This window comes from Schistocerca cancellata, chromosome 5 (assembly GCF_023864275.1).
Source record: "Schistocerca cancellata isolate TAMUIC-IGC-003103 chromosome 5, iqSchCanc2.1, whole genome shotgun sequence".
In the NCBI taxonomy this organism is placed as follows: domain Eukaryota; kingdom Metazoa; phylum Arthropoda; class Insecta; order Orthoptera; family Acrididae; genus Schistocerca; species Schistocerca cancellata.
In genome coordinates, this window is record NC_064630.1 from 427,353,285 (window position 1) to 427,377,427 (window position 24,143).

Below are 24,143 nucleotides of genomic sequence, written 5' to 3' on the forward strand. Positions count from 1 at the left end.
TGGCTGGTTGTCCTGTCTCTTGTTTCACTAATTTCCATATAATGGTACATCTGTTGTCAGAATTACTAATTTCTGACACTATGTGCATCTTCCCTCATTTTTAACAAACTTTATTAGTAATTTTGAGTAGTTCTAGTAGTGTGTAACAGCTGCAGGTTCCCTACCTGTTCTTGCCAAAAAATACATTTCCTTTTTCCTTTCACAAGATACTTTAATTCTTCTAGTGATCCATGGTTTTTTACGTGGCTGTTTAGTGTCCTTTCTGATTAGCTTATGTGTAAAGCTATTTTCAAGTAATTACATGAATGTATCGTGGGATAGAGTACATTTTATGCTAGCATTTTGTTCATTATAACATACAAAGATAATAAAGTAGAACATATGTCATACAGGAATCCAAATCAACAAGAGGAGGAAGTACTCATTTTCATTAATTTGCTATTTTTAGCCTTAATTCTGACATAATCATATCATTTTATATTTGCTGCATTTATTATGAATAAAGATTTCATTATTTTACATAATCATTGTCTGTCACTGGTTCATGCTTGAAGATTTAGAGCAGCCCACTTACTTCGCACCAGAGCTCTGGAACAGTTCTGCCCATTCTTCTGGATCATAAAATTCTGCAGTGAAATCACTGGCGAAGTCTTGGTAGGTGAAGCCAGGCTTATAATTCTTTTCCATAAAATCAATGTACTCTTGATTGTTTGAACCTAAGAAAGTTGAAATGTTACAAAATTATGCAGTAATTATCTGAAATGAAAATTTCTTTACTAATTATAGACATATCTGAAAAGTGTTCACATAATGTAAGTGTAAACATACATGTTAAGCAAGACGTTATGTGTTAAGTAGGATGTTATAAAATACCAAAACAGACTAAAAAGTAAGCTTTTTTAATCACATTACTCAGAATTATCAGTGTAAAATTTGGATTTTGCTTTGCACATAATTCAAGTGGGTGATATACTGAATGTTTGCTCATCAGATGACAAGCAAAACAAAAGGTTAAAATATTTTAAAGAACTTGGTTAGGTTTTCTTGGGATCTATGGAAATGAAAGATAAATTTAATTATAAACAATAGGCATCACACAAAACTCCACTGTAATGACTTATAACTACATTCCCTCAGAAAAAAAAGCTGATGAAAACTAACATGTGGTAAAGATGGAAGTTGATTTTAAGGACAGTAAATGCTCTGCATCTAGACTGTACATACTGAGTTTTATATTTCCAAATGTCTTGTAAAATGAGGGAATTTACAATGATGAAAAATGAAGTTTATTTCTTAGTATAGTAACAGGGTAAGCAATCAGTGTGTAACAGTCACATAGAAGATGTGTGCTCATGCCTCTCTATCATCAAAGAGACAACTCAACCTCAGTTTCAAACTGAATTATTTGGCTGTAAACAACTGTAATGTTGTATAAGACATTATAAGTACATAAATAATTACCATATTCAAATAATTTATGTATATAAATATTATTACATATATATATATATATATAAATATGTCTGCTTGTGTCTGTATATGTGTGGATGGATATGTGTGTGTGTGCGAGTGTATACCCGTCCTTTTTTCCCCCTAAGGTAAGTCTTTCCGCTCCTGGGACTGGAATGACTCCTTACCCTCTCCCTTAAAACCCACATCCTTTCATCTTTCCCTCTCCTTCCCTCTTTCCTGATGAGGCAACAGTTTGTTGTGAAAGCTTGAATTTTGTGTGTATGTTTGTGTTTGTTTGTGTGTCTGTCGACCTGCCAGCACTTTCATTTGGTAAGTCACATCATCTCTGTTTTTAGGTATATTTTTCCTTCGTGGAATGTTTCCTTATATATATATATATATATATATATATATATATATATATATATATATATATATATATATATATATATATATATATATATATATATATATAATAGAGGGAAACATTCCACGTGGGAAAAATATATTTAAAAAGAAAGATGATGAGACTTATCCAACAAAAGCGCTGGCAGGTCGATAGACACACAAATAAACACAAACATACACACAAAACTCTAGCTTTCGCAACCAACGGTTGCCTCGTCAGGAAAGAGGGAAGGAGAAGGAAAGACAAAAGGATATGGGTTTTAAGGGAGAGGGTAAGGAGTCATTCCAATCCCGGGAGCGGAAAGACTTACCTTAGGGGGAAAAAAGGACAGGTATACACTCGCACACACACACATATCCATCCATACATACAAGACACAAGCAGACATTTGTAAAGGCAAAGAGTTTGAGCCAAACTCTTTGCCTTTACAAATGTCTGCTTGTGTCTTGTATGTATGGATGGATATGTGTGTGTGTGCGAGTGTATACCTGTCCTTTTTTCCCCCTAAGGTAAGTCTTTCCGCTCCCGGGATTGGAATGACTCCTTACCCTCTCCCTTAAAACCCATATCCTTTTGTCTTTCCTTCTCCTTCCCTCTTTCCTGACGAGGCAACCGTTGGTTGCGAAAGCTAGAGTTTTGTGTGTATGTTTGTGTTTATTTGTGTGTCTATCGACCTGCCAGCGCTTTTGTTGGGTAAGTCTCATCATCTTTCTTTTTAAATATATATATATATATATATATATATATATATATATATATATATATGTTTGTGTTTGTTTGTGTGTCTATCGACCTGCCAGCGCTTTTGTTTGGTAAGTCTCATCATCTTTCTTTTTAGATATATTTTTCCCACGTGGAATGTTTCCCTCTATTATATATATATATATATATATTACTTATCATATACTCACCTCATATTTGATTTTGTTACACAAATTATGTAGACTACAAATTAAGTTGTAATAAAAGGATATCCTTTTTTCATTTTCTACAAAGTCATTTGTGTTATAAAATGCCTTTTCTTTCAACTACCACTGTATCACCATTTTAAATTCGTTTCCATGCTGTTCCCTTGTGTTTTATGGTACGCTGTTGAAAAATATTTTGCCAACACGTAAAAAATTACTTTTGACTTTTCTTAATCGAGTCCAAGGAATTTCTAGTAAGTTTTTGTTTCTAGTTCCGTATGCCTGCATATCTGATCTAATCTCACATGTTGGACATTGTTTGGTGTGCAGAGCTCTGCAACATCCATGTACTAATTTACATTTATATGACAAACCCTATTTTCAGGGCTATATTTTAATTTGGACAAATGGATCTATGCAGATATTTGTAAAAATGACGACGATACATCAGTCCATACTAATGTAAAATTGCCACCTTCTGAAGAAGACAAATTTAAATTTGTTGAAACCTAGGTAAAGATTTCTTTATCCATTGCAACTGGTCGGCTGTTTATAATTTTATTAAGAATACTTTTATTGGAAATGGCAAGAAACAATTTGTTCATTGAAACAATCATATCCAAAATCAAACTTTGTAATACCTAAATTAAGGACCTGGGAAACATGGGGAAGAAACATGAACAATAAAGACTGATCTCAACATACTGTCAAGACAAGTCCTCTCCATGGACATCACCTTATTGTACCAATGGCTTTGTGGGGGTGGGGGGGAAGTTTGTTATGCTAGCAGTAGCGTAGCTGGACAGGTCTCAGCAGATGAATCCAATGAAGCATGCCCCACAATGAACCATCTCTACCCACACTCTTTTCATGTTTCTTTTTCATAGCCCTCTTCCCCAATTTATGATGTGATCCATACTGAACATGTATGGCACATAGAAAATGTGATTTGACTGGAGCCACAGAGGTACCTGCTGACCTCCCCGAGTACTGAGGCTTTCACTGGTATGGGACTCTGATGGTGTCAACAAAATATATCCCCAATTCTCATGTGACCAAAATGGAGAACACAGAAATACACTCCTGGAAATTGAAATAAGAACACCGTGAATTCATTGTCCCAGGAAGGGGAAACTTTATTGACACATTCCTGGGGTCAGATACATCACATGATCACACCGACAGAACCACAGGCACATAGACACAGGCAACAGAGCATGCACAATGTCGGCACTAGTACAGTGTATATCCACCTTTCACAGCAATGCAGGCTGCTATTCTCCCATGGAGACGATCGTAGAGATGCTGGATGTAGTCCTGTGGAACGGCTTGCCAGGCCATTTCCACCTGGCGCCTCAGTTGGACCAGCATTCGTGCTGGACGTGCAGACCGCGTGAGACGACGCTTCATCCAGTCCCAAACATGCTCAATGGGGGACAGATCCGGAGATCTTGCTGGCCAGGGTAGTTGACTTACACCTTCTAGAGCACGTTGGGTGGCACGGGATACATGCAGACGTGCATTGTCCTGTTGGATCAGCAAGTTCCCTTGCCGGTCTAGGAATGGTAGAACGATGGGTTCGATGACGGTTTGGATGTACCGTGCACTATTCAGTGTCCCCTCGACGATCATCAGTGGTGTACGGCCAGTGTAGGAGATCGCTCCCCACACCATGATGCCGGGTGTTGGCCCTGTGTGCCTCGGTCGTATGCAGTCCTGATTGTGGCGCTCACCTGCACGGCGCCAAACACGCATACGACCATCATTGGCACCAAGGCAGAAGCGACTCTCATCGCTGAAGACGACACGTCTCCATTCGTCCCTCCATTCACGCCTGTCGCGACACCACTGGAGGCGGGCTGCACGATGTTGGGGCGTAAGCGGAAGACAGCCTAACGGTGTGCGGGACCGTAGCCCAGCTTCATGGAGACGGTTGCGAATGGTCCTTGCCGATACCCCAGGAGCAACAGTGTCCCTAATTTGCTGGGAAGTGGCGGTGCGGTCCCCTACGGCACTGCGTAGGATCCTACGGTCTTGGCGTGCATCCGTGCGTCGCTGCGGTCCGGTCCCAGGTCGACGGGCACGTGCACCTTCCGCCGACCACTGGCGACAACATCGATGTACTGTGGAGACCTCACGCCCCACGTGTTGAGCAATTCGGCGGTACGTCCACCCGGCCTCCCGCATGCCCACTATACGCCCTTGCTCAAAGTCTGTCAACTGCACATACGGTTCACGTCCACGCTGTCGCGGCATGCTACCAGTGTTAAAGACTGCAATGGAGCTCCGTATGCCACGGCAAACTGGCTGACACTGACGGCGGCGGTGCACAAATGTTGCGCAGCTAGCGCCATTCGACGGCCAACACCGCGGTTCCTGGTGTGTCCGCTGTGCCGTGCGTGTGATCATTGCTTGTACAGCCCTCTCGCAGTGTCCGGAGCAAGTATGGCGGGTCTGACACACCGGTGTCAATGTGTTCTTTTTCCATTTCCAGGAGTGTAGATTTAAGAACTGAGGGACTTGATGATGCCTCAAAAACCCGATCATCAGATGTTGAACTGACAGAAGCTGTTTCCGCCAATGTACTGGGGGTAGACCCATCCAAGGAGTGGAAAATATCATGGAGAAATTGGATGATGTCAAGATCAAAAACTTGTCTTGGGTTCATGGGAGGACACTTTTAAGAGAAAAAAGAGGAAAGGAAGGCAATGAAGTCTTCCTAAGAACAAGCAGACACAATTAAAAGTCTTGAACTTAATATTTCCTAATATTTTCTAGAAAACACTGAAAAAGGATGAACAGACCCCTTTTACTTCCAAGACAGGGATGAACAAAACAAGGAATGAGTCCATTACTCCCACTTCCTAGGATAACTGGATCCAAAAAAGCTAAGGCAGGAAACAGGGCAATGGACCTATAGTAAAGCTGTCTCAGTATTTATGATGCTGGTAATACAATAGGGACATCCACTTATAACACCACCTCACAGCAGGAGGAGCTTGTTTAGAGGGCTCTACACTGCAGAACTTCCCTTGGGAAACGCTCACACATCCTCTATACAGTCTCAATCCCTCCCCATGCAATTCCCATATTTTTGGAGCCCTCAAGAAAGACTTCTGTGGTTGTTGATTTGCTTCGGATGAAGAGGTACACTTCTGGGTACAATCATAGTCCCACAGGTAACTGCAAACATTTTTCCATGAAGGAACTGACCATCTTCTCTAACAGTGGACTAAATATATTAACAGTTATGGTGGTTATTTTTGAAACAACGAAAATTTTACTTACTTTTTTCTATCTGTCACATTTTCACTTGACTGCTCCTCTACAGGGGTCACACCAAGGCACAGAGGAACTGGAGGTAAGTTTTACACTAGAAATCTAAAGACTCAGAACATGTATTCATGTTAAGAATGGGATATCATTCATACTGATGGTGACCTCTTGCTCCAGGGATTTAATGACTACCAGGGTGAAACAACATGAGGGATGAAGTATGAGGAAATTTGTACTGGCCTCAGCTTACTTTCCTTATGAGGACAATGTTCCTCCTTCCCAGGAAGTGAGGACATTAGTAGAAGGCTGCTTGCAGCTGTATAAACAACTATTCAACTGTGATGCTAGTACTCAATCCTGGTGTGAGGAAGCGGTGACACCAACAGCAGGAGTGAGTTCCTACTTGAATAACTTTTGGAAAGCAATCTAGAGATCTTGGATACGGGGAAGAAGCCTACCTTCATAAATAGAGGGGAAGAAGTGTGTAACTGACATACCTTTCCAATCCATCTTAATAAGCAGTTATGTCAGACAATGGTACAGGGGTTTGAAAAAAGTGTTTAAAAGACCATGAGCTATAGGAATCCAAGGAAAATAGACTGGGACTCACATAGTGCAGACCTAAACTCATAAAATAAAAACTTCAGTCACCAATCCAATAGACTTAGAGGAAATGGCAGACGATGTAACATCTGCCATTACAATGAGGTGACAAAAGTTGTGGGATACCTGGCAATATCATGACTGATCTCCTTTTGCCCAGTACAGTGCAGAAATTCAACGTGGTAATGACTCAACAAGTCTATGAAATATTGAGCCATACTGGCTCTAAAGACTTCCATAATTGCAAAAATATTTCTGGTGCAGGATTTTGTGCATGAACTGACCTCTCAATTATATCGCACATCAGATGATCTGGGTGGCCAAATCATTCGCTCATGTTGTCCAGAATCACGAACTGTTGTGGTCTGATGACATGGCATATTGTCATCCATAAAAATTCCATTGTTGTTTGGGAACATAATCTCATGAATGGCTATAAATGGCCTCCAAACAGCTTAGCATACACATTTCCAGTCAATTATCAGTTCATTTGGACCAGAGGAATCAGTCCATTGCATATAAACATAACCCGCACCATTATGGAGTCACCACCAGGTTGCACAGAGCCTTCTTGACAACTTGGGTCTATGGCTTCACAGGTTCTGCACCACACTTGAATCTTACCATAACTCATACCAACTGAAACTGGGACTTATCTGACCAGGTCATTGTTTTCCAATCATCTATAGTCCAACTGATATGTCATAGCCCAGGAGAGACACTGCAGGCAATGTTATGGCGTTGGCAAAGGCACTCGTGTCAGTCATTTGCTGTCATAGCCCATTAATGCCAAATTTTGATACACTGTCCTAAAGGATACGTTTGTTGTAGATCCCACATTGATTTTGGTGGCTATTTCTTGCAGTGCTGCTTGTCTGTTAGCACTGACAATTGTATCAATGCTCCTGTTCTTAGTCATTAAGTGAACACCATCACCCAGTGCATTGTTTATGATGAGAGATAATGCCTGAAATTTGGTATTCTTGGTACACTCTTGGCTCTGTGGATCTTGGTACATTGAATTCCCTAATGATTTCGGAAATGGAATGTCCCATGCATCAAGCTCCAACTACCATTTCGCATTCATGTCTGTTAATTCCCAATATGCAGCCATAATCACATTGGAAATATTTTCATATAAATCACCTGAGTACAAATGACAACTCTGCCAACGCACTGCCTGTTTACACCTTGTATTTGGTGTCTGTATAAGTGTAAATTGCTATCCCTTGACTTTTATCACCTCTGCATGTAGCTTTGTACTTATAAAACTGTCCAGTCACCATGAATTGCACACACAGGAATGTACCTGGCATAACAATGATACTGAATTGTGAAGGAGGCAGGTAAGAAGACTGTCAATTGTGCAACACAGAACGGACAATGGGTACAATATTGGAAGGTTCTTTCCAAATACGGTCTTGATTAAGCAAGCAAAACAATCAACTTAGAAAGTATTTTGTGAGAAAGTGGATGGCACAGCTCCTAGGGCCAGACTTCATAAAATCTTAACAAGAATAGCAAAAAATTCATAATGCACAATTAGAAAGGAGGATTGTGGGTGTATAACTACAGTACATGAGATGCTAGGTATGCTCTTCAAGATTAACTTCCCTCAAGGCCCTTGGCAGATGATACAGACCAAGATTCAGTCCCTGTGAGGTACTGATTTACAGGTAACCAATGATGGAACTAGGAATATGCCTGAGAATGTGTTGATTTCAAGAAAATCCAGTAGGTGGTGGAAACATTTCTACCATTCATGTTAACAGACTCAAATGAAATTTGTCAGTCCCTACTCCAACAAGCAGAAGAGGGATTAATCAGACTCCTATGCAGACTGTTTGGAGTTAGTTTATCAGCAGGGGTCATTCTAATGCTCGAAGAACTATGAAGACTTTTAAAGACATCAGAAAAATTAGTTAATGTGCTTGTTAGGGAAAGGAGGTTAACTGAGGTTCCTGTACATGAAAACCAACATACATATGAACCAGGCAAATCAGCTCTACACTTTGAGGGAAGGGCTCTCTGTATTCTGCTGGATACTGAAGGGACTTCTAGCAATACAACCTTCAAATTCATAGGTAGAACTGCAAGAGAGCATGCCATTAAGACCATTTTAGGTAGGTGGATTAAGACCATGGCTCATAGATGAAAGATAGAAGCTACCATATGGATGTGAAAATCGTGATCATCAACATTAGAAAGGGTCTCCACTACATGGCACCTGTTGATGAATGAGATGATCAAGGAGTTAAATGCTAGAGGTTACTTTTGCCAATGATACATAGATGACTTAAGTCATTGTAATACTTGGCACATTTGCTAGTGCTACTAGAACAATGGTACAAGCATTCTGAACAATGTGCAAAACTGGTGTAGAAAACAGGAGTTAAGAGTCAGTCCTAGGAAAACTGTCATAGTACCGTTAACAAGGAAACATATCCAGGACACATACTGTGATCTTAAGTCTTTGAGGAAATTCTATCAGCAGAGGGGTTAGTAATGTACCTAGGGGTAACCTTCGATGTGAAACTAACATTAGCTAATCATATAAAGACTACAGGTTCTAGGGCAAACGGCACTCTGATGTGCACTTGAAGAGCCTGTGCTTAAAATTGAGGTCGAAATCCCAGAAGAATGTACTGGATATGCATCTCTGTAATGAGGCAAGTACTTTATAGGGCTACACCATAGTGAAATAAAGCAAAAGAAAAGGCAGTTGCTAAGGAGCTTGGAAAGGTGTAGAGATTGGTCTGCTAAGCCATAACAGGTGGAATTAGCTGTACATAACTGCTTGGATGGAGACCATGCTGGACATGCTACCAGTATGTCTTTGGGTTACAGCTGGGACAGCTGCAGGGGCATACAGTAACTATAGGAATGATCAGGGAAATATTGGCTGACTAAACAACCGCTTCCAGCTGCTTCAATAATTCTTTCAGTGTAACAAATGGAAGTATGAAGCAGTGGAAGAATGAATGATGATACCATCCATGAGACATATTTTGGTTTAGTAACAGGTCAAAAACAGACGAAGGTGCTGGGGCCAGGGCATACGGGATAGAGCCTAGACTAAAGAGGGCAGTCTCTCTAGGGAAACTGGATACAGTATTCCAGGCAGAGATATTCACAACTTGAATGTGCGCAGAGGAGAATCAACTCAGGATGCTGCACAGAAAGTAGCATCTATATTCATTCAGACAGCCAAGCAGCTCCAAAGTCTGATCAGCTCCTGTAGTAAGATCAAATATCATTGCAGAATGCCCAAATGCACTTTGAGACTAGGGGAAACCAACAAAGTAAATCTGCTGTTGATTGCTGGTCATTCGGAAATTAGTGGCAGTGAACAAGCCAATACACTGGCCAGGATAGGAAAAATATATTGAAAAATCCTCCTCAGTTGTGAAAATTTTCTGGTCTTGACCTAGGTTTCGCCTAGAATGATCTAGCCTTCTTCAGAACCATAAAATTACTATATCATGCCAGAGTAAGGCACAGTCAGCATTAAAAATTAGAACCTATAGTACCGTGGTACGATGTCGAATTAGTTTTAATTTGACATTGTACCACAGTACTATAGGTTCCAATTTTTAATGTTGACTGTGTCTGACTCTGGCATGTTACAGCAATTTTATACTTCTGAAGAAGGCTATATTATTCTAGCCAAAACCTGGGTCAAGACCAGAAAATTTTCGCAACTGAGGCAGATTTTTCAATATATTAGTCTATCACAGTTGCTGACAGGGCTGCAATATGCTAAAAATTCTTGGCCAGAATAGGCATGATGACTCCATTTGTTGGACAGGAATCTGTCTTAACTATCACTATGATGACAGTAAAATCTAAATTACTTGCCTGGATCAGAAGGTAGCATGCAGAATATTTGACTAAAAACCAGAAAACCAAAATATCACAAAGCTAATGATGTCAAAACCAAGTTTTAAGGGACGTTCTGCAATATTGAACACCAGGCAGATTAAATTCATGGTAGGTTTAATGAGTGGCTATGGGAACTTCAGGGAAGACCTGCACACAGTGGGTATAGAGAAATAAGCTCCAAAGTGCAAACTGTATGAGGGATGAAACTGCACCACATTTAATCTTCCAGTGGCAAGCACTGGAGGCCGAAAGACACAAAATATTTGGATCACTAATTTATGAAGAGTTTGTGTCTAACAGAGACCTAGTACATGGTCTCCTACTACCGTATTTTATGGACTATCAGGTGCACTTTACACTTTGAAAATTGCTTCCAAAATTCAGCGCATCTTATACTCGAAATTAATAGAAAAATGTCCAGCGTTTGATTTAAAATTCCTGACTGTCTTAAAAATGGCCATTTATTCAATGCCGCGAGAAATCTAACTCTACTTGGCAACATTAGATTCAACTGGTAGCAAAAGTGAAATGAAAGTGACTTTTCTTATCAGTAACAGTACAATATTTTTGTTACTAGATAGTTTCATAATGGAAAAAAATAAGAGTTATTCATATGATGGTTGTAAATTGAAAGTAATAGCATAGACCTATGCAAAAGAACATGGAAACAGGGCAGCTGAGTGGCATTTCAGCCATCCACCAACAGAAAAAAACCATTTGTGATTGGCAGGCTGGTAAAGAAGAAATGAAAAACATGAGGAGGACTAAAAGTACAAATAAAGGAGCGAATACAAAATGGTAAAAACTAGAAGATGGCCTACTGAAATGGATTCAAGGGCACTGTCAAAATGGCACTGGAATTAATAAAAAGATGATTCAAAAACACACTCGTAAGTTAGCGTCGCAGTAGAACTTAACAGATGTGCTACAGGTTTATGAAGCATCACGGACTTAGCATGTGAGCCAGAACTAAAATATCTCAGAAAATGTCTCAAGAGCACGCAGAGAAAATATTGTCTTTCGATCACCTTATTATTCGACATCGAAGAAAAACCAGTGTGGGACTAAGCCATACAGTCAAATGGATGAAACTCCTCTGACATTTCATATGCCGAGTAATGGAGCTGTTGCCATGAAAGGTGCTAAAACTTCAGCTTTAAGCCGGCCAGTCTGGCCGTGCGGTTCTAGGTGCTTCAGTCTGGAACCGCGTGACCGCTATGGTCGCAGGTTCGAATCCTGCCTTGGGCATGGATGTGTGTGATGTCCTTAGGTTAGTTAGGTTTAAGTAGTTCTAAGTTCCAGAGGACTGATGACCACAGATGTTAAGTCCCATAGTGCTCAGAGCCATTTGAACCTTTAGCTTTAAACACAAGTGGACACAACAAATGCATTACACTGTTGTCTTTTCATGTTGTACTGACAGTAGTAAACTTAATACAATGATCATTTTCGAGTGCAAGACAATGCCAAAATCTTCTGAAATACTGCCAGGTGTTGTTCACATGTACATGACTAAAGTTGGAAGGACAAGACTGGTATGAAATTATGGATAAACAGATTGTGGCAGAGAAGGAAAGGTGCTTTATTGAAGAGTTCTCTTTTTGTGCTAGATCAGTTTAGCAGTTATTTGAAAAATCCTTTGAAAGAGACACCAAGACAGAAAACTACAGAGCTTGCTGTTATCCTGGGGAGACTGACTTCACAATTGTAACCTCTTGATGTCTCAATAAATATACCATTTAAAGTGCATACGAGAATTTGAACAAATGAATGACGAAAGAAACCCACATGAATTCACACCGAATAGAGCTCTAAAACAACCTACAATCAAACATGTGTGTCAGTGGATAAAACAGTTATGATCTAGAGTGAGAGAAGACGTTATTTTAAATCTTTCAAGAAGTGCAGCTTAAATAATGGTCTCAATGGCAGTGAAGACCATCTTGTATATGGAGAGGACAATGATGGCGATGAAGAGGAAAATGAAGAAGGAAGTTAATATGATGATTTTCAGGGATTTTAAAGGTCAGTTTTGTTTTATAAACTAAGATTTTTTAGCCTTGTTTTGTAATATAATAACAAAAATGTTATTTTTTTAAATTGCTTAAAGATGAAGGTGCATCTTATAGTCTGTAGGATCTTAAGGCCCATAAAATATAGTACTCTTCAAGGGTATTGGCCCGTTTTCATAAAATGATAGGGAGTGATACTACTGCACAATGAACTTAGTTTTGGTCTGTCAACAGAGGGTTGTTTTCTCTCCCTGTTTAAATGAAACAAACCCAAATCAAGGGAAGTACCAATAATTTCAATTTTGCTTCTCATTCTCAAGGTTTTTTTTTATTTTTATTTTTTTTTTTTCGCCTGTATGAAACAATATGAAGTTTAGGGAAACATACCTAGTTTCCATTTCAGTTTACAATTCTAGAGAATAAGGAACATACAACTTTGAAGCACTAAAGGTTATGAATATTGCGCTGAATAGATCTTTGAGCATTGGGCCGAACGTAGATCTGGAAATACATAAGCTAGCAGACTGACAGTTTACAAGGCACCGATTGGCAATATCTTAATTTTCATTGAACAGTTGGGATGAATATTACTAAAGTTATTCAAAATAAATGAAGACTCAAAATGTCTTAGGCCTACATCCATAGGCGTAACACTGATTTTCTGTTAGCTCTCACATAGAAACCTGGTGAACGCTATAGTTGTCCAGCTTTGGACCATTTCAAATAGTATAGTTTAGTGCTGACAATAAAATAACAAGAACAGTTAGATTCACATCATATAGTATTATATGAGAGGGATTCAACCACACTGAAGAAAAGTAGCCTATGTAAAGAGCAGTAGAAAGAGATTTACAGAGGAAACAAAGTTCTTGAAAAATTTACCTCAGTCTTAAAGACACATCTGCAGGTAGCATTCTGGAATCAAAATGTGTTTACGGTGCCTACTACAATACTAGACCACATTGTACTGTCGAGTAACTAAGGTTGAAAACATATGAAAACATTATTTATAGGCCTGAAGTCATCTGACTTGTGATTCCCCCATTTCCAGAGAAGGGCCAAGTTATATTGTGTGTATGGTACATGTGAATTTACCTTCTAGTAACCAGCAAACTTGTTTCTGGAATGTCAGCCTCTAGTAGCCCCTAAAAAAATAATTAAAAAAGGCTGGGTCAGAAAATTTCTCTGCTCAGGGACTGGGTGTTGTGTTGTCCTAATCATCATCATTTTATTCCCATCGAGGCGCAAGTCGCCGAAGTGGCGTCAAATTGAAAGACTTGCACCCGGCAAACGGTCTACCCGATGGGAGGCGCTAGTAACACGACATTTACATTTTTTATTTCTGGAATAAGGTGGATTTTTCTCAAATATTTCTCTGACTGTGTTCTTTATTTGATTGCAATGGTGCCCATATGATCCTTTGTGGGGAGGAAGGGCATAACCTTAGGGCATGGTGTATTTTTAATGTTTTGAAAGACAAATGGCGATTTGTAAATAGCCATAAAAAATTTACAGTTCCGATCATGTTCAAACCTACATAATACCAATTTTTAAATCGTTTCCTGAAAGAAAAGCATCTGACTACAGTATATTTTTTCCTTCCTCTGAAAGTAGCCTCCCCTTGCTCCTGGATATGGGTGCCCTTGTTTGGTTAATATGGTTTGGATTTATTTATTTATTTAGCATCTGTGTTTTTGTGCAAACGATATTGGACTTGTCATACATAGAAATTAACAGTATAGAATATACAAAATGAAATTGTCTACAATTGGACTTGTCATACACAGAAATTAAAATATAGAAGGTACAAAATGAAATTTTCTATTTTAAATGACAGCAAACTTACAGTTTCTTTCCACATAAATGGTTTATAGTAATTTGTTTCTCAGTAACAATATATAACTAGTACTATAGATGGTAAAGTATAATAAAAGCTGAAACAAACGAAGACAGAAAATTTTGGAGGTTAGTTTGTAAAGTCATTTTCTTGGTGTTCAAGATATTCATTTACTGAGAAGCAACATTTATCAATTAAAAATTTTCTAAGTTCCAATTTAAAATTTGTATTGTCCGTTAAATCTTTAATGTACTGAGGCAGTGCATTATAGAGCTTAATGCCCATGTGGCTTACATGCTTCAATGTTTGTATTCTTCTTACTTGTTATATGTGGAGATCATTCTTGTTCCTTGTGTTATAGTTGTGACAGTCTGCATTTGTGTGGGGATTGCTTAGATTAGCTTTGGTTAAGAGTACACACTTAAGTACATAGACTGGTGGCAGAGTAAGTATTCCTAACTTTTTGAACAGAGATCTGCAGTGAGCTTGTGTTGGACTGTGGGTAATTATTCGAACAGCCCGTTTTTGTAAAATAAAAATGTCTTTCAAATTAGATTTTCAGCTGGCCCAGAATACTATTCCAAATGACGCAACAGAATGAAAGTATCTGAAGTATGACATTCTGATGCCTTCTAGAGTGCGAATATTTGCAATAACTCTCAGTGCAAAGTAGGCTGAGTTAAGTCTGTGTGTAAGAAATTTTACATGGTGTTTCCAATTCATAGCTTCATCTATATGCATTCCTAACATTTTTGCAGAATGCACTCTCTCTATCAGTCTGTCATCCAGTTCTAGATTAATGTCTTCATCCTGAATCATTTTACCCAACTGTATGTAATTTGTTTTCTTTGCATTGAGTGTAAGTTTATTTGCACTGAACAAAGTCTCAATACTTTTTAGGATTTTGTCAGTAGTTGACTGTAACGAGTTTTTAAAGTCGCTCACTATCAGACTTGTGTCATCTACATATAGTACACTTTTGGCTGTATCATATTGTAATTGTAAATCATTGACATAAGAGTAGTGGCCCTAAAATGCTGCCCTGGGGTACTCCTAAAGGAAATTCTTTTGCTTCTGAAACTAACCTTATTTTTTGATTTGAATTTACAGTGGTGAGCTCTACAATCTGAGATCTGTTTTTGAGATATGACTCAAACCACATTTTAACTCCTCCTCTAATACCTACTTCTTCCAGCTTATCAAGGAGGATTTTAAGGCAGACCGTATCGAAAGCTTTAGATAGATCTAAATTGATTCCTACTACGCTTTTGTTTTTCTCCAAATTTTTAATTATTTCTTGGGTGTAGCCTATGACTGCAGTTTCTGTGCTTCGTTTTGCACGAAAACCATGTTGATTACTATTCCAAAGTTTATTATTGCCTAGGTAACTAGTGACTCTCAATTTCATCAGTTTCTCTAATATTTTGGAGGAAGTAGGAAGAAGTGATATGGGACGATAGTTTTCTATTTTATGTCTGTCTCCATTTTTAAATAGTGGCCTCACTTTTGAGATCTTCAAAGACCTTCACTAAAGGATAAATTTGCAATATGTGCTAAAGGTTTTGCAATCTGCACTGCAGTCCTCATTATGATTGAAACTGGTACTTCATCAACACCTGCTGTCATTTTTGGTTTTAAGCTTCTAATCACTCAAATTACTTCCTGTTCATTTGTTGAAGGAATATTCATGCTGCAGGCAACCCTTGGAGAATGTATTATTTTTTGTTTTGTGAAGTTTAAGTTTAGTGAATGTGGTACATTTAAAAAATAGTTATTAACCCTCGCATTATCAAGCGGGGTATTCTGACTACCTATATATACCTTTCCCTATAATAATGTTATCTGAAGGACCACATGCCTGTGGTTTCATGACTTTGTACTAAAGTGATTGACGTTGAATTCACATTCATGACTGTCTAACTTTTTGCCTTTATCATTGTTATTCAAGTCATTTATTGGTGGGATTGTGAGACTACCGCGCTTGGCATGAAACATCTTATTTTCTTATTTGTAGAAAAAGAAGATTTTGGGAAATATATCTGTCATTCATCTTCTTTGTTGAGTTTTGCCATAGATCCAGTGCTTGTTATTGTTGCTGTTTACTATTGTTGAGTTGAATTTGACGTTCACTGTTGAGCTGACATTATATGAGTCAGTATTTCTTCTGCAAGTAAGGATGTCCAAAGGACTCTCTAGCGAAGAGATCATGGAAATTCTATACAATTCTGATGTCTGTGACGATGAAAATGAATGGGACATTGATAATGAACTGAATGAATATATGGAACCTCTTGACAAAGACCATATCAAGGCATCAGATGAAGCTGATGATAAAATATCAGAAGACACTACTCATTCACATGAACAAGTAGAAGAAGAAGAAGAAGAAGAAGAAGAAGAGGATGATGAAGAATTAAAAGAAGACGAAGACACTGGAGATTTGTTTGTTTCTAGAAGTGGACTACAATTTTCTAGTGAACCACCAAATTGGTAGACGGCATCGATGTTGCAACATTTTGAACGTAACACCTGGCTCAGTGAATAATGGAAAAACAATCAGAACAATAACAGAGTCATTTTTATTATTTATCTCACTGGAAATCGTGAGCATCATTGTAGAAGAAATCAACAGGGAAGCCAAGTGAGTAATTTCTTTGTGGAATGCAGCTCATTCTTCGAACAAAATGACATAGAGAGATATAAATGCAACTGAAGTGTACGCTGCATTAGCAACTCTAATAGGAGCTGGTCGAACTCATGGACATTGCACAAGTGCTTCTGATCTGTGGGGAGGTAATGTTGCCTTTCAGCAACCATTCTTTCCTGCTGCCATGTCAAGAAACCGATTTTTGTCTATACTTAAATTATTGCGATTTGACAACAGAGACAGAAGAGCACAGAGGATTGAAGAAACCAAGGACAAGCCACAAGCCGTCAGGGTAGTGTTCAACAAATTTCAATCTAACTTCTATCCTTATGAATACGTGACTATTGATGAATAATTAGCAATGTACCGAGGAAACTGCCCTTTCAGGGTTTATATGAAGAGCAAGCCTGGCAAGTATGGCATTAAAATTTTGGTTTGTGCTGATGTGAAGACATCTTACTTATTACAGATCCAAATTTACACAGGAATGGTGGACAATACTTGGGAAGTGAATCAAGGACAGAGAATTGTTTTAGATCTGATGGAACCATTTCTGAATAATGGTCATGGTGTAACAACTGAAAATTTTTTCACCAGTTTTCGATTGGCTACTGAACTACTAAAACAAAACACGACATTGGTTGGTACCTTGCGTTCCAATAAGAAAGCAATTCCGAAGGAATTCTTGCCAAACAGAAAGAGAGAAGTTCACTCTTCAATGTTTGGTTTCACAAATGACTTCACCCTAGTGTCCTATGTTCCAAAGAAGGGGAAGGCAGTAATACTACTCTCTGCTCAGCATAATGAGAGACACATGAGTGGCGAAGAAAGTGAACACAGACCCGAAATCATACAGCACTACAACAAAATCAAAGGTGCTGTAGATAATGGGGACAAAAAGACAAGAGAATACAGTTGGATTAGAGGAACGAGGCAGTGGCCATTAAGAATCTTCATGGAAATGATAGATATTGCTGTACTGAATGCGTATATTCTGTACACTCAAAGATTTCCTGAATGGCAGAAGAATAACCAAAGCCGATATAAACTCTTCACGACTGAACTGGCATTTGGACTCAGCAAAGGCAACATGGAAGAAAGAGCCAAAAATATCAACGATCTTCATAAAGATGTGCAAGATGCAGTGAAAGCTTGTGGTATTGCAATTCCTACAGCAGTGATCCAGACCCAGTGTTCCAAGTTACCAACGCCACAACAGTGTCAAGACTGCAAGAGAAACGAAGATCGGAAAACAAGATTATGTTGTGTAACGTGCAAGAAACCTGTTTGTAATACACACAGGGAAGAAACTGTTCCTGTAAAGTGCATGCAGTGCAAAAATGTAATTGACTGAAAAGTTGAAAAAAGTCTTGTTTTATTTTACTGCAGTGACTGTTGAGGTACTTAGTTTATTAATTTTCTGTTCGTTGAGTATTGAATCTAGTGAAAGATATAAAACTGTTTTTGGTACTTTGTATCTGTGATTTGATTAAATACTTCCAATAACCTGAAAAGCTGTTTTTCAGTACTAAATACACCCATTCAATGGAAATAAAGAAATATGAGAACAAATATTACAACAAAACACAAAATTCTTTTGGGGTAGTCGAAATATCCCGCTTGGTAAAATAGAGGTGTGAAAAAGCTTGGTAACGGGAGGGTTAATATAGTTTGCCATTTCCTTCTTTCCTATATTGCACTTTTCACTGCTTTTGAGTATTATTTCTTCCTCTTCTCCCAAGGTAGTAGTTTCATTCCTCACAATGTCCCATATAGTTTGTGGTTTGTTGTCTGAGTTACTGATTAAATTGTCATTATATAGCAACTTTGCCTTTGCTATTGCCTTTTGGTATATTTTTCTGTATGTTTTTACATATTCTACAAACTATGGATCTGGGCAAGTTTTAATTTCTTGGTTCAGTCTTTTCATGGTTACACTGGAATCTGAAAACGATGTGCCCGGCATTGAATTATTCTTAGTTTCTATCAGTTTCTCATGTGATATTAACCCACCTCCTCATTTTTCTTTAAAAAAAAGGCTGAAGCAGTCAAGCAGTGGCAGTTTCCACCATGCTTGACTATGGGTATTGTAGTGGTTTTATATGAGCAAAGTCAGCTGACTTACGATGTTTGGTGGCGCATAATTAATGGCAGCTATATTGTAGCGATACATAAACACAGGGGTTGAGGCCGGACTATCGTTCTGGTACCTCCTATGGATTTTTCTTTTTTTTCTTTCTTTTTTTTTTAATTCACAGGAACAAAGTCAGCACCGGAGATTTAAAACAGTTCATGTGAACTAGATCACAAGGTAACTACAATTTGCCGTTTTGTTCAATTGTGTTTATGTTCAAATGTGTTACTTATTTGTAGTAATGAACATGAACTTAGATCAATTTAGTTGTAATACAACTCAAGGAGTAGAAGGCAAATGACATTTAAAGTGTGTACTAAACATCTGACTTCATGTCCTATGTCACATCATGTATCTTTCCTAACTCTTCGGGATTTCGGATTTGTACGTGACCCCGATGAACTGGAAATGTCTTCATAGCAAAATGCTTTAATAATTAATATCGAACCACAGCCATCCGCCGAAATTTTTCCAGAGAGTGGGCAGACTCTAAAATGACCATTATTGATACAAATTACTTGATCAGTTTTGAGACGTATCATACCTTTATTTGCAGATTAAATTGACTAAACTACCAAACATTGCTTGAAGAAATGGTCTGATGAACTGATGGCGAACACTATGAAAGGCTTAGAAAACTTTAAAAATCATGTTTATTGTTGCTAGTTACAGCTTTCAACAAATTTTATTACATTTAATTTTTGGCAAAAGTCGTTGCATGTTGCCAATTTCAAATTACAATGAATGCATAATTGTAATTCTGCTTTTACCATATTCTTGTTTCTAGTGTTAGACCATATATGTGACTGAAGATGCCTTTCGTACATGCATTGTTACATGGAATCGTCATTATCCTTTGGATAATTTAGTGATATGAGTGGAATTTTAAAGATGACAGTCAATTATAGTGCTGAACAAACACAAGACTGAAATACCATCCTGAACAGAATGGCACGAATCCAAACACCTGGCAACCCATGTCATGCCACAATAACTAAATTATGCTGGTGTTCCAAAAAAATTATTATAGGCTGTTCCAGAGAATTGATGGTTATCCAGTCAATATTTACATTTGTTATAGTTAGATTACTCTGATACTAAAAATGTTTAAGTATGAGCTGATTCCTTCAAAGTACATGAACTGACTCCTTCAAAGTACACTTTTTTGTACTATTAAAATGATTTCGAATGTGACACATTTCTGAAGCTGACCTGTAAATATATATCCTTTTACGATTACACATGCCATGTATCCAACAAAATGATCAATAAACTAGTTAATAAAGCACCATATGTAATGCTGAAATATACCAAAATATAGAAACTATTTCAAACATAATGAGAAAAAGAAGACTCATGTTTTTTGGGCAGTTATTTCGAATGCAAGACAGTAGATTAACTAATAAGACTTTCATATACTTGTGGAGTAAGAAGTTCACAAGCGGTGTCAACGAAGTAAATAAGTGTTTAGAAGTGTTTAGAAAATATAAAAACAGAAGATAAAAACAACAGAGAAGCCTTTCGGGGAAAAGTATGGAAAATAGAAGGATTCCTAGGCAGGTTAGCTAAAAGAGTGGTTCAAAATCGTCTGAAAAGCGAAAGAAGGAACATAGTGTTCAAATGAAAGAAATTTGGAAGAAAAGAAAAGAACAAAGAATGAAACCTGAAGGGCGAAATAATATGATGTGAGAGTACTGTTAGTTATAAAGAAAAATAAGTCATTAATCTTCCCGTAAAGTGATGATGCGGAGAACAAATTTTAATGCACACCTGACTGCACACGGTACCACACGTGGCGTTGTGTGAAATCAAACAATGCTCCAAGAAGTGCTGAATTTAGATTTTTGATGATCACTTTTAAGACGCCTGTAAAGGGGAATTTGATTCCAGAACTGTTAGGAAACGTCTCGTAGCCAACTTGTCACAATACTTCGAAAAAGGCCGTAAACGAAGAGCAGTCTATTTTAATAGCGGATCAGCAGCGTGCTCATTGTTATCGGAAACGAACAATTTCCAAACGAAGGAAACCAGAGTTCTATAATCCAATATCTGGTGTTACGTTTTCGCAAAAAAAGTGGTAATTGTCATAGCAATATCTCATTGCAATCAGCCACATAATGCTACAATTGACTAACTGAGAGGTTCTGCGGAATCACGGGGATTGCTACTAGAAGTGTATGAGAATTCTGTAGTCCACTTGCGGCACGGGGGTTAAGTGCTCCCTTCCCTTATCCCTTTGCAGGAGCCTATAACCGTCATAATTTCCCGTCACACGTCTACATCAATAGACCGCAAGCGACCTGACGGTGAGTAGCAAAGTGTACCTCTGTTACTGCTAATTGATCTCCCCTTCCCTGTTTCACTCACAAACGGCGTGTGGGGAGAATGATTGTAGGTAAACCTCTAATTTCTCGAATTTTCGAATCACCGAAACTTGTACATACATTGACTCCTAAATTCACAGTGTTTTCCATCGGGCTAGAAGTGCTAAACCTACAGTTCAGTAGACTCGCTGATAACTGTTGCTATAAAGTGTGGGAATTCTTTGATGAATAAAATACGTGTTCCCAGTTTCCTGGAAGGGGTAAGTGCCCCGTCTCCTCCCTCCCCCCCCCCCCCCCTTCCCAATGTGAACGCCTGTGTACGGTAGTAGGCACATGTTCAGCTACAGTACAACTGTTTGAATGTTGTGACTACGTCATACTCATGAAATTTACCGGTTTGCGCCAATATGTACTGAGGAGAACAAGGGAGCAAAGTGACACAGGTACGGGGACAACGGTGAAATCTGTTGTTTATATTAATCTTGTGGTTTTATTATTTTGATTACCGGCATATGAAATTATTTTTCACACAACTCAACTTCAGAACAGTATTCTGTAGAAAAATGATTTCTCATTGTAAGTTTTATCATAAATTTTCAAGAATCGAAACTTGTGTAATTTTTATTCGATTTTTTTTTTTGGGGGGGGGGGGGGGGACGGAGGAGGTTGTGAGGAGGTTGAAGAGGTGCGCATTGGCACCTAAAAGTTTATAAATTAAGCATTGCATAAACGCAAAAATAGTTTTCAATGAAAGATTGTGTTTCCTATGCGATGACATACTATTTGCTCACATCTTTATCGTCCACTCAACGAAGGAAAATTGGGGAAAAATTCGAGTAGCCGCAGATTTTTGTAAGTGGTAGACAGGAGGGAGAAATACTGACCGGTGGTTTGTGAGCACGGGGTGTGGTTGCAGGGCGTTTAAGGGGTCATTTTTAATGTCTTTCTTAAACAACTCCAAAACTGTGGCTTATAGCGAAAATGGTTCCCAGTTAAAAATTAAACTACGTTCAGTACACTACAAAAAAAGATCCTAATCATTTTTTTTCTCGGGACTAACAGTTTTCGCGTTGCAGAGGATAGAAAAATCGTAGAATAGTAAAAGTTGTGTTGCAATGGCATAAAATTAATGTTTATTGTTAAATGAAGTAGGTCAATAACAAATATTAGATGGGTTTACTACATTTAAGTGGAGGAGAACCACATTAAAGGATAAATTGTGTTCTGCAAGTGTGACAAATTGGAGAGGGATGGGTGAGGAAGGGATGAGACACGTGAGGGACAGTAATTCACCTGATTGTGGTCAACCACTTCCCTCCTTCGTGGGTCTGCAAATTGAAGAGCGATCTGGCGAGTGCCCAGTCTCTCCACTCCACAAGAGACAGTTATACAGGGTGAGAAGTATTTAAACCGACAAACTCTGGGAGGTTGTAGGAGACATCAAAACAAATATTTTCCCCTAAAGTCATTTTTTTCCTAAGAAGAAGATTTAAATCGATAGAGGAAGATTTCTCTGGCGGCAAGTTAATTAAACCAACAAACACTTTTCCATTATTTATGACCAAGAGACAACAACTAGGTAGCAGATATGGCCCAATTAAACAGTCCCCAACAACACCGACCCACACATTAACGAAGAACCGCACTTGATGAGCGCTAGTAACTGGGGCATGTAGGTTATCCTCACTCCAAACATGCGAATTGTGCATGTTGAAGACTCCATCACCCCCAAACGTTGCTTCATCGGTAAACAACACAGAGGATGGAAATGTAGGATGCATTTCACAATGTTCCAGATACCACTTCGAAAACTGTGCTCTGGGTGGATAATCAAATGCTTTACTTTACCACCAAGTAACTACAACATGGTTACATGGGCTTACAATACCCTGTCAATGATAGACATCACATGATGTCACATTTACCAATCAAATCCTTTTCCCGCCAATGTCACATATGTCAGTGACAACATCACACAAATTAAACACTTCTCAGCTAATAATAAGAGGAACATATTTTACATTAAAGCTCACTTAACAAATGCAAATAAACTCTCACCTAGTAAACTGAAAATAACTCCACTATACAAACATAAGTTCATTGAAGTTATTTTGTCTTCTCACATAAGAGAACAGGACAGGAAATGATAGTGTGGTACAGTATGTCAGCAAACTGAATTGCAACCAGCACTCACGGTGGGGGAAGTTGCCTTTCCCGGAAGAACGCTACAGTTGCCTTACAGGATTTTTTAGGAGTCAATTTTCCCTCTGGCAATGTAGGAAAGTGTGCAGAGGTTTACGTAAAGTCTGCCCATGTTCCTCTTTTGCGTTAGTATTATTAGTAACCCATATCTGTGGTCCACGTATGTTAAAGCACGCTGTGGAAAATAAAACCTTCCCTAGGCGTGTCTGCACACTGCATCTCCAGTGATTCGTGATGCGGGATGTGGAAGCAATCGTATAACTTTGAAACACCCTGTAGTTGCTTCTTGTGAAAAAGTGGAACTCACTCTTCAGTTGTAGATCTACGAAGGAGGGCAGTACACGACCACAATCCGGTGAATTATCTTTCCTCACGTGTCTGCCATCCATCCATCCCACCAGTCTGTCACACGTGCAGAACATAATTTATGTCTTAATACGGTTCTGCTCCACGTAAA

At 38.5% G+C, this 24,143-nt stretch overlaps 1 protein-coding gene across 1 annotated transcript in view; it reads right to left on the reverse strand.

Annotated features, from left to right (window-relative positions):
* LOC126187751 (alpha-L-fucosidase-like) overlaps nucleotides 1-24,143 on the reverse strand; it is a 100,188-nt gene that overhangs the window by 72,364 nt on the left and 3,681 nt on the right. Inside the window, exon 2 of the mRNA XM_049929004.1 lies at nucleotides 575-716. Coding sequence (XP_049784961.1) covers nucleotides 575-716 — 142 coding nt within the window. The remainder of the gene's footprint in view (nucleotides 1-574; nucleotides 717-24,143) is intronic.